Source organism: Mastigoproctus giganteus, chromosome 3 (genome assembly GCF_048544385.1).
Source record: "Mastigoproctus giganteus isolate SK-2022 chromosome 3, ASM4854438v1, whole genome shotgun sequence".
Taxonomy (NCBI): Eukaryota; Metazoa; Arthropoda; class Arachnida; order Uropygi; family Thelyphonidae; genus Mastigoproctus; species Mastigoproctus giganteus.
The window spans coordinates 222,108,918-222,124,008 of record NC_143577.1 but is presented as its reverse complement, the minus strand read 5'-3'; the positions used below and the strand labels follow the sequence as shown (position 1 = coordinate 222,124,008).

Genomic DNA, 15,091 nt, shown 5'->3' with positions numbered 1-15,091 from the left:
CATTGTTTTCACTTCTGATTTGGTCATTCGAGATTTCTTGGAAGGTGGAGATGTTTTGTGTGCCACTCCTCACTTTGGCGTCTGGTTTCTGGATCGTAGTAGCAAAACCAGCTCTCGTTACCAGTAACGATTCGTTTCAACATGTCTGGATCGATTTCTAACCTTCTAGTAAATCACGACACACGATCATGAGGTTTTGTTTTTGTCCATCACTCAAAACCCGCAGAACCATTTTCGCGCATACTTTTCGCATGGCCAAATCTTCACTTAAAATGTAGTGAACAGCGTTTTGATTTAAGTTCAGTTTGTCGGCTATCGTTGTACTTCAGTAAACTTGAACCTGTGTCCCTCTTTGTAGCTCCGAGGATGTCAAATCTATATGCATCATCACGCGATACACTGCTTAAAATCGAAAGAATGTTCAATTATTCTTGTCTTTAATGTTCACAAATTAGGAAGTGTTGTTGTCAACACATAATCCCAGAAGAAAAATTCGAGCTGAGTCAGGTGATCAGACTTGCTCCATTAATTGACTTTTCAGAGAAAAAACATCGGCCAATAATCTGATCTTGACGAAGCCAGCACCACACATTGACCTTCAGACTATCACGCAGTTTTTCACACTCTGCATGCGGGTTGTCAAACCTAGATACGAGAACATTGTGCCGAATGACGTGTTCTGGAATATAAAAAGGTGCTTCATCAGAAACGCACACTTTTTGTAGAAAACTATTGTCTTCTTCAATGGATTGCAGTATTGTGGTGGGAAACAATTCACCTGTTTGTTGGCAATAACTGCATCACTATTTTAATTGTAGGCAAATAATCGAAGCCTTTTATGAGCATTGTGTGCTGCTTATTTCGAAATTTGAAAGTCTAAAGGCTGCCGTGGCTGTCTGCTATCATCATGCAGTAAACTTCCAGTGTTCTTGAACCTTTCCATTCACGCATAAAAGGTTTGAGCACTTGGAGATTCGTTCTTAAATATCCAGCGATAATAATGGTGAACCTGAATCGGTGTATTTGTAGCTGTTGTAGTAAAGTTTTAGGAGCATCGGCAACTAAGGCCATATTGTTCCGTGTATATTGTCTGTGTTCTGAAGTCGATTTTCTGTTTGCTGGATGGAAAACCCGAGTTTCCGGGATAAAAAACGAGGCTATCCTCCCCTGAGATCACTAACTCAACCACCTTACGAAAAAGGCGGATTTTTCATTCACCAAACAGAAAATCGACATCAGAACACACGCAATTTACAGACAATATACATTGTGCAATATGGTCTTAGTTGCTGATGCTCCTGAAAAATCCTCCTACGACAACAATAGAAAATGTAGGTTAGCTATAAAGAAAACATCAACTTACGGTTATCATAATTTCCAGGCGATGTCCACTGCAGAGTAACCAGCTTCTCTCCATCTACCTGTGTTACATTTAAGACTTGCAAATCGGTGATTCTGACAGGAGGGATTTGATACTGCTCGGACCAGTTAGGCAACGTAAATTGCCCTGCATTTGAAATTCGTGTGATTTTGGAAGTAATTGGTGTGCCTTGAGAAGTGGAAGTCCAGCGCTGTTCGTTGGCAGCTAAAGGAACAAAGTCCTCCGAGGTGAAACTGACTGAGGCCCTCGTTCTTAAGAATCCTAAATATAAAATAAAATAGTAATAAACAATAATAAATAAAGACTTTATGCAAAATAAAAATGAAATATATCGTATTTGTTGTCTTTCGCAAGAATTTAAGCAATTGTTACCTTGAACATCCTGGACGGTTAAAATTTTTGCAGGATTTGCTATCATAGCTGTGCTGTTGGCATTCGCACTGCTCACAGAAACAGCCACGTGGTAGCTGCCTTTCCCGTTAAAATCTCGAAAATAATTCGTGTAAATTCCATCGGCTTTGGTGACATCAGAACCTGGGTGGATAAGTAAGAAGAATGAGTGATATTGATACCCTTAATCACGACTGCCAAAAAAATTAATAAATATGATTGGATAAGAAATTGAGATCTCAATCATTCGAGATCTAAATAGTAGCTTTAATGTGCTGTTGATGGTCCGGGATCGATTCATATATGGTGGTAAACTTCGTGTTATAGTGGTTAATATTACGCATTTCATGAAACTCCCGAGTTTCCAGGAGAAAAACTGTGCAAATAGCTTCCAGACATTGAGAAAGAAATAAAAACCGTTCATTATTAGCTTACCTGCTCCATTGTCGTAGAGAGAAATGGTCACTTGGGATTCATCTGGTCTGGTAATTATAGCCAGCACTCTGGCGTTTATTATCGCATAGTAGTCTTTTCGCACTTCGGCAAATATCCTCACTGCTTCTGGTTTAGTCAGTCTTGTAGTACTGATCCAGGATCGAACTCGAATTGGCTGATTATCTCTGTTTTTCGGCTGAGAACTCGCTGTCACAGTGACATTTATGGATGAGTTGTAATAGTTCGTTAAGATGATTTTATAATGGCCAGGCTGTTAGGATATAAATAATTACTGTGAGAGTTCGATTGTCTAAATTTAAATAGTTGATGAATAGTATACATAGGGTAAACTAAAGCTGTTGTATTTAAGTAAATATATACATATAATTAAGAATACTTTCTACACCATAAGAAATGGGAAACAAAAGTTTTTTGCAACTCGCATACAACAATCTATATTTGATTTTTAGTAGTGGAATTTTAGGATTCTTACCATTAGCTAATTTTCACAATTCAAGTTAACTTTATTATCCACTAAAGCAGAAAAATAATTTAAGGTATTTCTGATGGAAGGCATCGAAGTGTTGAGAAGTTCCAAGGTCTGCTATACGTTAAAACCTGAAGTACAGCATGATGATACCACCTACTCAAATTCCAACGGAGTTTCAGTTATATATTGTCCTGCCAAAATGTTCGGGCATCTCTCCGAGTGTTCTGTGGTTGTTTTGTTATTTGCTGGACGAAAAATCAAAGTTACCGGGAGAAAAAACCACACTATCCTCGCCTGAGACTAACTCAGCCATGTTGTGAAAAAGACCCATAAAATTTCCTCGCGTCATTAACGGGATTCGAACTGAGGCCTTCTCCACCGGGTGTGAAGAGAATGGTGGTTATGCTAATTATGCTACCCACCGGGGTAAGTTCGGAGGAGGCAAGATCATGGCGTGGAGCTGCATCTCGTGGATTGGACTCGAACCGTTGATTTTAATGCCAAAAAAACCATCGATAACGAATGGTACGCTGACATCATGGACAATTCCATGGTGCCTACACTGGCTGTTTTAAGGAAATGGCCCTCGTTGTCTGAGCCGATAAAGCTCAGTCCCATAAAACAATCAGTTTCAAAACATGATTTTAGAACAAAGGTTAATAACTCGCCTGGTTATAACAAAGTAGACGTGAATCTGATCGAACGCGAATCCAGGCTGTTCTGAGAACTAAAGGAGAACCTGCTTACTCTTGGGTAGGTGTACCTAAGAAACTGACTAATCAGTGTATATGCCTTTACATAGGGCTGGTCCTAGAGTTCTGGGACTAGCGTGTGAAAATCATCAACTTTGGAGGAAAATAACAGGAAGGAGGTGTTCTCTTCGTCTGGATTGAGAACCTTTTGTTGGTATTTGGAGCCTTTTTCAGTCCAGGGCCTGGGTATGTTGTACCTGCTATACTTGACTTTATTTCTGTGTGTTGCACTGCTGGGAAAGACAGTTTCTCCCCGGAAACATCTGTTGCCTTACTTTTAAACTGGCCACGTATGGCAATGTGAAAATATAGGCATAGAGTTCGGTAGAAAATCGCAGCGGTTTGATATTTTCATGAATCCAGAAGATCTCTAAGGATTCATTAACTTCATGTCACGTTATTCGTTGTGAAAATGTCACGCCCAATTCAAAAATGTATGTGTGATCAGTTATTTGTGTATCCTTCTCCCCTCAACTCGTCCACCAATTAGCCACTTTGATATCTGCATATAAAAAATTTCAGGAATACAGTAAGTAATACAGAAAATAAGTACACTGTTATATGATCTTAAGTAATATTTTGTTTATTTTTATAAATAACTTTATTAACCATACGGATCATCCCAAGATGACAAACGACAACACTCACCTCAGCCATCTGCTCCGTCTTTTTAATTATTAGAACTTCGTGTTCAATAGGTTGAATGACAGGGGTTACTGTAGTTGGCCGGTAAGTCCCTACGGTGGGTGTGAGAATTTTTGTGTGCTCTTTAGTGGGCACAGATGTAGTACTTGGAACGGTGGTAACGACAGACTTGCCGGTAGTAGCAGTAGTAGTAGTAGTAACAGGATTCTTTGAGCTAGTGGTCGTCTTCACCACCTTATCAGCAGTTTGATTCTTTTGAGGTATTGGAGTAGTGCTTGGCTGAGCGAGTTTCGTTGAGTGGATAACATTTTCTCGAACTGCACGACGAACTCTTAATCTAGGTCTATCCATTCCATGGTTGACATCCCATGTTTGTGTTGATACCCCTTGAGGGTTAATGAATTCCACACGTGGATATTTTCCTTCTTCAGCAGCAACTGTCAACACGGTGTTCTTTCCAAGGTCAGCATCGATGTCAAAGCTCACTTCTGCTTGGTGTCCACCCTCTAAACGAACCACAGTGTGAAGTATCTGCAGAGTACAAAATGGTTAAATGAGTACCACGTAATATAATGAACAGGCATAAAAATTCTGTCACTGTTATGTGTATGGTTGCTTCATCAAAAATTTTTTGATGAAAGAGGGACTCAGTTTTATAGTTATCGAAGTGCACTAACCTCAGCTGGTGTCTCTTCCCCTGGCTTCTGTAATCCAATGATTTCTTGGAGTGCTGACAGAATCTTTTTCATTCCATCCTTGGCTATATTTGTTGAATATAGTTTCCCACAAGTGATGTCACTGAAGCTATGAAGTCCATCAGCTGATCCATCGCCATGAATAATGGTGTGTATAGTGAGTTGCTGTTTCTTTAGGCCTAAAAGAAAGTCATCGGTTATTTTACCCAATGCGTTCTTCTTGGCTTCATTTCCGTTGGCCAATAATATGATTACTCCTCCTTCTTCAGAAATCTCGGGTCCCTTCAATGCCTACAAACATAATAAAATGTAAAGAAATTCTGCATCAAGTAATCTTTAAGCAAACTCATGGAGCTTACAGTTCCACTACTTACCTCTACGCTTTTGTTAATGCCATCAACTAAATTGCTTAATCCAGATGGTTCAGTTGGTAAATAACCAACCAAGTCATTTCTGTTACTGCTGTTTAACTTTGTCATGTTCAGATGTATTTCCCCTTTATTGCTTATTCCCACAATGGCAATCTCTGACGAATCTGGTAGATTGTTGGTGATGAAGTAATCAATTGCTTTCTGCACCAAAACCAAATAATTTCCCTATTGAGAAAATTATTGAACATTAATAGAGCGTTTTATAGCAATCACATTGAGTTCTGAAAAAGATAATTTGTAGTTAACATACCTTTACAAAAGTCAATTTAATAAATGAAAATCTTTCATTTAAAAGAATTCTCTTTAAAGATAAATTTCGGTACATATTTGTACCAAGCTGTTTGCTAATTTTGCACAATTTCAAATTCTTAGAATAAGAGTAGAATCAAAATTAAATATGCACTCAAAGGCCAGTAATATGCGTCAATATCAAAAAGGAAGGGAACGTCATCCTGTACATCTCTGACACTTGCTTCGGAGATGTACAAGATGATTTGTATTTGATCACTAAATTGGAGAACAGTTTCTGCTGTCAGAAGATATGAAGTAAGTACTTTATTGGAAACAGATTGGATAACCTTGTGATCATTAAAAGCACGTCAATACCACACAAAAACTTATATAATATTTGCGCGGCATGTGGACAAAGATCCTTTTGATGGGAGATTGTCGGTATTGTGTCCTTCTCTTTGGGCAGTCAAAGGACTTTCAATAATGACCAAAGTTCCAATAATGACCAATGGAACGATATAGTGTATCGAACTGAAAGGTAAAGAATTCGCCCCCGCCTCTCAAAACGGACAGTGCACGAAAACGCACCTCGAGCAAGCTCCCATCTAAAATTAAATGTCATCACTGAAGATTATACAACTATATTCAGTACACCAGTTCTCGCTTCTGATGATCTGACGAGACGATTAAGAAGAACAGAGAAGACAAAATGCGGTTCCATGGTAGTCCCAGAACCTTTCTACTCTAAGGAATCAAACAAAGAGCGCAAGACGAGATGTTCAGAGAGCTAAGAGAGATGGTAGACCTGAAGATGAGATAAACCGATTGAATAAAATATACAAATCAAGCCCCAGAAGTCCTGGGGCTTGATCTACAAGCTGACTCTAGACAAAATTCATCCGGTAAAAATATTCTCCTCTGTACTTAGACCTGATAACTCCGAAACTCTGACATGGGCCGAGACTATGGAAACAATTTTGGATGAATTGATTATGCAGGATGAAACTGTACCAGAAAGTCCGGTACAGCAGGCATTCGTTTAGAACCTTTCCTACGTAGGCCAAAGCCACGAAGATGATTTTGACAGGGACGAGGTAGGTCTTTCTGTTGCGACCTTGCGTGATGGCAAATGCCCTAGACTGGACCTATTAGAGGTTACCATTGTTAAAAGAATCTGGAGCACCTGCGTCCAACTGATGATGAACCTCTTTAATGCCTGCCTACAATATGGATCCTTCCCCCTCTCCTTGGAAAAAAGCAAATCTTAAATTGCTCATTAAGAATCCCAACAAAGCAGCAAATCAGACAAATTCGTACCGCCCAGTCGCTTTACTTCCGGTCTTCAGAAAAATATTAGAGAAGCTGATTGTAGCGAGATTCCAAAAGTACTATAAAGAAAGAAACCTAAACTACAGATATCAGTTTAGCTTCACTGCTGGGATGTCTACAGTGGATGCCATTAACCTAGTTATTAATAAGGTTCCAGCCTCCAATGAAAAGTATGTCCTCGGCCTCCTTGTGGACTTCAAAGGGGCCTTTGACACTGTTTGGTGGCAAAGTGTCCTGGAGAGGTTTATTTCCGGATTATTTCCAGAATCGCTCACTTGTGGTCTCCAGTGGATCCTGCTCTGTTGCGAGACCTGTGACTCGCGGTTGCCCTCAGGGATCAGTTCTCGGGCCAGTATGCTGGAACGTGGTCCTTGATGGGTGGCTGGCTACCGAACATAATTTCACTATTAAGATCGCTTACGCAGACGATTTAATTATCCTTGTTTCTGGAAACTCCAGACTACAACTTGAAATCCTTGCTAATGAAGTTCTATCAGACCTAAATGAGTGGTGTAGTACACATAAATTAACTATTTCTGTTCCCAAAACAAAACAAATTCTTCTCAAAGGAAAATTAGACCCAAATAGACCTACAAGTATTAAGATTAGAGAACAATCAATAAAATTAGTTAACTCGTACAAATACCTAGGAATTATGTTAGATAAAAAACTTCAATTCATTACCCATGCTAAATATGCACTAAGCAAAATCAAGACTTTGACAGGAAAAATAATCAGAATTACCAAACGTTCTTGGGGTCTGAAACCCTCTACTCTCAAGCTGTACTACAAATGCATATTTATTCCTATTTTCTGTTATCCTGCGGGCGCTTGGGGGCCCTAGTATACGCAGAGTCATGGTGGAAAAAATCTTGATTCAAGCCCAGCGCTTCTTCCTGATTGCAACTTCAAAGCGTGTCGCACGATTTCAACGTTGGCACTACAGGTAATCAACGGCAAACTGCCAATTAAATACTAAGTACTGTACAATTAATTACTTTGAGTATTGTTACAGGACCTCTGATGAGGAAATTTATTTGTATTTATTGCCGGACGGCAATATTAGCGTTTAGTATATATAAGTCGATGTGCCAGATTCAGTTGGGTGGGCGGTGTCCTGGGACTTTGGCCTCTAATAAGGTGCATAAATTGTAAATCTGAACTCCTATAAATGTAAGATATGTGTCTGACCTCATTGTAACCGAACTGGTAGGTTCTAACTATCTGTATAAGTTGTGAAGGTTAATGTAGAAATTGGTGCCTTCAAAAAATTGCAATAACTGAGTTCCAAGTGTTATGGATATACAGTATGATCAAATGTGCGGCTACTACATTGGTCGCAAGCAAGAGACTTGTTGTTTGTAATCATTCCTGAAGTTGGTGGATCAAAAGATGTTTTGCTAAACCACAAATTGTAAATAATGTACAGTTACTCCTCAGCGGCGGATAGGGGAAACCCTGGAGCCAGCAGAAAATAATAAAATACTTTGAACTTTGTCGCTTCTGATGACTGCATTGACTTAGATGATGCAACTCTCCTGGAAATTGACGAGCAAACTGCATATGAAGAAGAGGAAAACAATTCTGAAGTGGATAACGCTGGAGTAACACCAAAAAAATTTTCAACTGAAGAATTAGAGAACGTTTTTCGGGAGGAGTTGAAATGGCCAGCAAGGCGATTATGAATGGAGATCCGGATGTTGAATGTAGCATCAAGATACGGCTAATTTTACAAGATGGGTTTTGATGCTACAGAAACTTGTACCCCGAGAAAAAGAAGAGACGACTTCACCATATTTTATTATTGAAATACCTAAATAAACAATAAAGTTTTTTCTCATTTCTAATGATGTTACCTTTCATTAATAAAATTTTTTCAATATTTTTAATTGGCTATCAACCGCAAATTGTTTATAGACTGTTTCTCTGGTACGCATTCAATTAAAACCCTTTATAATTACAATAAATCAATCGATACAAATATTAATCAAACGTAGCATGTCACAGGCTTGAACCCCAGTCCAGCTTAAAGAGCGTGTGTTACCGCACTAGCGCTCCTGACCACTCGGCTACGTCAGGACAATGTTGGAACTTCATAGTTGAAGAGTCCTTGGGTAAATGTCAGGTTCAAAACAGACAGGTTCACCTTCAGCGAGCAAGAATTTATATTGGATAAAAAGCCACTAAATATTAAAGCTGAGAAGTACAGCGAAACCATAATTTAATAATTAGCAATTACCCCCACCTCTAGGAGTTCCTGCTGTTTCAGTTCTAAATAAAATCCCACAGTCTTTTTCCCTTCTTCTAATGTATTTTTTGTTTCAATTTAATGAATAGCCAAAGGAAACAGATTAATTCAGATATTTGCTTTGAATATATAAGATAAGCTTATCAGCATAAAAATGCAATACATAAAACAAGAAAATACTTACCAAACAAAAACGCCTCCGCCTGAAGTGATAACCATAACATAATAACCATTACACAATAATCGAGAAGCTGCAGAAAGTAATCCAATTGGAGGATAAAGACGTCTCCCAAGAAGTGAGAAAACAGATAATGGGGGAAACCCCTGATGCCGCTTGACACTAAACAACACACACTGTCGCTTTTGATGATTGGTATATAGGGAGAACCCTGGAGATCGCAATTAAAACAAACACAAACACCTCCCCACACCGGGTGGAAAAGGCCCGGGTTCGAATCCTGGCCATCACTCATGGATTTAATTTAAAACATCTCTAACCAATCGGTTGATTTGTTGATCATTCCCCCTGCTGTTTGTCTAGAAGTTCTAGAGCCTGGATATATTGCCAACATCTTTCTAAAGTTCTTATGGTAAATGACCAGCGATTTCACGTTGACTTCCACCTTTAGAGAACTTAATAATCCGTCCCTCTTTGAAATTCTCTCTCTCTTTAAGAACTCTCTGAGATCAAGTTCTCTTTAAGAACTTGATCTCACACGCACTCACCCACACTATGCTGAATTTATATTTCATTTTGTTGTAGTCAATATCTAGCTAATTCGAACATTTATTTATCAAAAGAAAAACTATTTTTAAATCACTATTCCACTTAATGATACGAACCAGTGAAGTGTCGATAGCCAACACGAAGCGTCCCCCGGTATTTGGCCTTGGTCTTACAATTCTAAATGATGGTCTGACATTATAACAGTTGTCATAAGACCTGCAAAAGTAAAATGCATAAATTATTGTTATATCAAACACCATGAAAAGAATTTTAGCTCATTTCATTATTCTCCATCTACTCCGACTACCCTTACTTCCTGACGTTTACACCTGTACTAAAAATGGTGCAACACCTGGTGCTTCACAACTGTAAAACTGAAAGCTGTTCTGATATTACAGCTTTGTATAATTTTCAGTCTCAACAAATTCAGAGGGTTTACATCACACATAAATGCATCAAACAAGCTCTACCAATGAAAAAATTCCATCTAGTTAGCATTAATCTCAACCTAGGATTAACCAACAAATTTTACTTACGCAGTGTTGTTGACAAAATCCACGTGTCTGGAAATTATTTCTCCGGTGCTTTTGTAGCTACATATAACATTCTGTTTTGTGGGGGCCCAAATATTATGTTGGTAACCTTCGCTGGTGTTGCAGAACGCCGTTATCTGAAATAATATATTTTAATATATATTAAATCTGACTTATTACATACAAAATAAAGGCTTCGGTTGTTTCGGGATGAAAATCCGAGTTACTGGGAGAAAAAATAATATATTAAATCGTACTATTAACATTGCAATAAGCATGGCCTACTTTAAATGAATTCTGAGGCAACAAAATGTTGGTGATCGCACAGCTAATGCAATGATGAGTCCCAAATTTGATTTGTGGTTTGAATTATCCCAGTATGATCCAAGATATTATAAAACTTATGTTTTACAAAGTAAAAATTATTGAAATCACTGTCCAGTTAATCAGTAATGTTACTTACAGAAGGTAAATAGGGTCCGTACATAATGGATGCTTTAGCCGAAGAAGATTTAATATCTGGTAAAAACACACAGTCATCTAGTAGTTGGTAATCTTCAGTAGCTTTGCACAAAGCCCCATTGGGTCGTATAAACCAACCTTTGATGAGATGCATACAAGTTGAAGGGTAGATCTGGAAGAAAAACAAATTGCGTGAATTCTTTTTTTTTTGAGTTAACTTGGCACACCATTAAAATATACAATCCACAGTTCGTTTTCTCTCCTGAATTTCCAAAGATTGGTTAGGAACTATCATATAAATGTCCATGTCTGAATGAACCTATATTTACTATTAAGAAATGTCCTGATTAATGTTTCAAGGAGAACCATGCGATTTTTCGTTTGCCACTTGTGCCGAAATGACCCATTTTGCTTGGTAGAGGGCTCTTTCCTCTCTCTTTTATTCCACAGAAGAAGAAAAAATCACTGAATGTAAGATAAATATTGTTGTTCTATAGACTATTATGGCCTTAAAAATCATTCTGGATAACAATGTAGCTATGAAAATCTTAAAACAGTATAAAGAAACGTTTTATTCCTAAGGAACTCAGATTTTTATATGGCTCACTAATGCGATGGGCATATCTTATTTCTGTTTTCTTTTGCAAAGGTCAGAGAAGATCAACAAGATCAGTAAGGATATTCTTACCAACAAAGACACGAATTCTGTAAATGAAGCTAGTCCCGTGAGAGGAGATCTGATTGAGGTGTTTAAGGCTTTAAATTTTAATTTACAACATGCACTCACAAAGGGACGTAAATTTAAATTGAAGACAGATGGTCCCAGGATTGATATCCAGAAATTTGCCTTCAGCCAAAGAGTAATTGTTTGTTGAAATAAACTTCCACTTGGTGTAATGGCAATGAATAGTTTTAACAAATTTTAAAAAGGATTGGACAAGTTATTAGAGGGGATGGGCATGTGATTTCATTGGTTTAGGTCAGGTTATGAATTTATCACAGTGAATGAGATGAGAGACTTGTTCACGGTGCACAAAAAAATGTTCTTATAGTCCTCGTCTTGATGTCTCTTTACCGTACATCTATGTAAGAGAAACAATGGGAGGATTCATAATTTTAGGGCAGTTATAATGTAATTGGTTTAACATAATGATGTCTAAATCAATACAGTAAAAATTTGCTCATTCTAAGTTATTTTCCTTTCTTATATCCTTGGTGTTCATCCATGCTTCCTATCAAAAGTGTGGGCTCAGTTAAGTTGATGTTTCATGTTGAACCCTTTGTTTTACTTACCATACCGTCCTTCCGGTACGACACAGGATACAAAGGATCACCAGGAATACCATATTCGTCAAATACACCATACCGTAAGTGAGCCCATTCGTGTACCAGTTGTCTACCTAAATAAAAAAGCAAAATAATAAGAATATCAAAAGCTCTGAGTAAGAATTTCTTGGAATAACATTTAATAAGAATTGTATCAGGCTTAGGTATACAGTATATTTACCAGTGCTTCCGTACAATTCCTTTAAAAATCCTCTTGAATCCTCAAAGAACTTCGGAGTTAGATGAATGTACTGCCCTGGTTCTCCACAACCTCCGGGCTGGAGTGTATACGGTCGGTCTCCATAGGTTGGATTTGCTGGTGCAATTCGAACGTTGGCCCTATCAAAGTAATCGGCTCTGCTGGTATTGATATAATTATCCGTTGCTTCCCATGTCGAAGGAACTGCGATTGTGACAGCTTTGAAGTATACTTGTCCGTTAGTGGCATTGTATAGATATTCGGAACCCTCTCTGAACATGTCCTAAAATATAAAGTATTTGAATATTTATTCGGGTACCAAATAATAATTTATTTGAATATCTATTTAAGAACTATTAAATATAGGTCATACACTCACTGCCCACAAAGTAGAAACCTTTTGCAATTGGCGTCAAGAGATAAATAAGCGTACAGTATGCAAATGTGAGTTGTCACATGTACAATGGATTCTCTCAAGATGAGATGCAACTATCCACCTTGTTAAACTCCTATCTGAATGGTTTGAGGAACATGCTCAAGATGTCCCACATCTACCATAGCTGCCTAATTCTCCAGATACGAATCCAATTCACAATGTCTAGGACATGTTGGAAAAGGAAGTTTGGCTGGGCAGTTCTCTATCGACCACTGGCACCTAATGGAATCAATGCCACAACGTGTACGGGTTAGAATTCGGGCAAAAAGGTGGCCCTAGTAGATATTAAATAAAGGTATCTAATTTTTTGGTCAGTGTAGGTGTTTTATATCATCAAATTCAGGAACTGTCCAAGAAAATTCAGATACAATTGAGAATAGAAAAGTAGGATTTTTTTTTTCCATTACTAACCATGATTCTGTTAATCATATCTTTATCTTCGGGAATACTTCTATCGATGGCAACGAGAACATCTTCATATCCGTGGGCATTGAGGTTAACACAGGCTTCAACAATACTGTGAACTTGTGCGGACATAAGCAAAGTCAAAATGGTGAAGTGTAGGCTGGACATTGCAGTGGCTGAAAAAAATTAGAAACCAATTATTACGTAACCATTAATGACAAATCACTTAACTCTAAATTAGATTTTTAATTCTATGTAATGTGTCAGTTCAATGATCTTGGTGTTAGCCTATTGATCTACAGCATTTGCTTGACCTGTTTTCGATTTGATGAAAAATTGCGAATCATTGGCTATTCAATAATATTGTTAGTGGAGGCCAGGAAAGGTTGTAGAATCTCAGAGAAGGAAGTAATATTGAAATTAAAAAAAATAAACTTCTGTTTCAATATCTGAAAGGAGAATAAACAAGAAAATAAAACAAGTATTGTCTTGTCTTCTTGTTAATACAATTAGACAAGAAATATTACTGATTAAATTCCTCATTCCTCTACCTGAACGAATTTCCACCACTTTGGAAAGTTAAACTCTCCCAACGACACAAGCTTACATTGGACTACGACCCAACTTAATCTACATTTCTTTATCTATTTTTAAAATAAGAGTTAAATTCAGAAAATTATCTCATTTGATTCTTGTTGCTTAAGACTTGTATTAAAATAAATTCCTCCTGATAACTCAAGCCACGACACAGTGTATGTAATTTTAAATTTGGAACATAAATATAAATACTTTAGTATTTCTTTTGGGTACTTTCCGATAAATCTAATCCAAATGTTTTGTTTTGTAATATACGTTATAGTTTTAAGAAGAATTCCCGTGGGCACATACCCCTCAGCAATCCAGGATAATCCCCATTTAAAAACATTCTTCCATCAGGTTGTTTGTTGGTTGTTTTATTGTGGTAGGTAGAGAACTGTCCTTTCCAAATATTCCAGATATTCTCAATCGGATTCAGATTTGGGGAATTAGGTGGCCAGGGTAGATATTCTTAACCTTGGGAATGTTTCTCGAATCATTCAGATACAATTTTTTTCACGGTGGATAATGGCATTGTCGTCTTGAAAGAACCCGTCGAAATCCGGATAAAAATGAAACATTGCACAATGAAGTTGGTCCAATATGACAGAAAGATATTTATTGAAGGTAACATGACCTTCTAACGGTGTGAGCAACACTTCCAGCCGCTTGAGTTGTGGACACGAATCGGTCTGGATGCATGATTTCATGAGGTTCGTGCCACACTTTCACTGTACCATTGTTTCAAAAAGTGTAAATCGAGACTCATCAGACCATACATTTTTGACACTGTTCCACAGTCCAGGCTTCGCGCTGGCAGTTCCACTCTAGTGGAATCCTTCGAATTTTACAGAAAGAAGTGCTTTCGTATAGACACAACTACCAAATCCCAGGTTCTTCAACTCTTGCTGCATAGGGTTCGGTTGGGAATGGGTATGTCTTTGCAGTTCCTGTGGCCTGGTTCTCAGAGTACCAACTTTCGATACACCAGTGATTTCCTTTATTTTCTCAATTAGGGCTCCTGTAAACACGCTCCATCAATAATACATTTCTGGAAATCGGAAAGATCACGTGTCTTCTCCATTACTCGATCCACTGAGAAGCCCCAGTTAAGTGTACAGTATTTACATGACAACAAGAAACTTGTGATCATACCATGTGACAACTGATATTTGCATAACGTACATTTGATTATCTGCTGATGCCAGCTGCAAAAGGTTTCTAATTTTCTTGGCCAGTAAGTATTCTTTCTTCACAAATGCTTCAATAAATCAATAAACTTTGCAATTTTATTACTTTTTTTTTCATAAAGGTTTAGGAGTTTAGTTTTAAATGGGCAGATTCTTATCCAGCCTTGATGATTAATCATCTGAAAGATGTGTGGTACACGATAAATGCGT

The 15,091-nt window shown here is 37.8% G+C and overlaps 1 protein-coding gene across 1 annotated transcript in view; it reads right to left on the bottom strand.

Moving 5' to 3' along the window:
- Positions 1-15,091, bottom strand: part of LOC150088769 (calcium-activated chloride channel regulator 1-like) — a 31,657-nt gene that overhangs the window by 3,462 nt on the left and 13,104 nt on the right. Inside the window, exons 2-13 of the mRNA XM_090369637.1 lie at positions 13,122-13,291; positions 12,257-12,557; positions 12,043-12,149; positions 10,751-10,921; positions 10,291-10,424; positions 9,871-9,970; positions 5,163-5,384; positions 4,771-5,079; positions 4,097-4,624; positions 2,207-2,477; positions 1,754-1,915; positions 1,364-1,642 (exon numbers count right to left, since the gene is read on the bottom strand). Of these exons, the coding sequence (XP_090225763.1) occupies positions 1,364-1,642; positions 1,754-1,915; positions 2,207-2,477; positions 4,097-4,624; positions 4,771-5,079; positions 5,163-5,384; positions 9,871-9,970; positions 10,291-10,424; positions 10,751-10,921; positions 12,043-12,149; positions 12,257-12,557; positions 13,122-13,283 (2,746 nt within the window). The 5' untranslated portion in view covers positions 13,284-13,291. The remainder of the gene's footprint in view (positions 1-1,363; positions 1,643-1,753; positions 1,916-2,206; positions 2,478-4,096; positions 4,625-4,770; positions 5,080-5,162; positions 5,385-9,870; positions 9,971-10,290; positions 10,425-10,750; positions 10,922-12,042; positions 12,150-12,256; positions 12,558-13,121; positions 13,292-15,091) is intronic.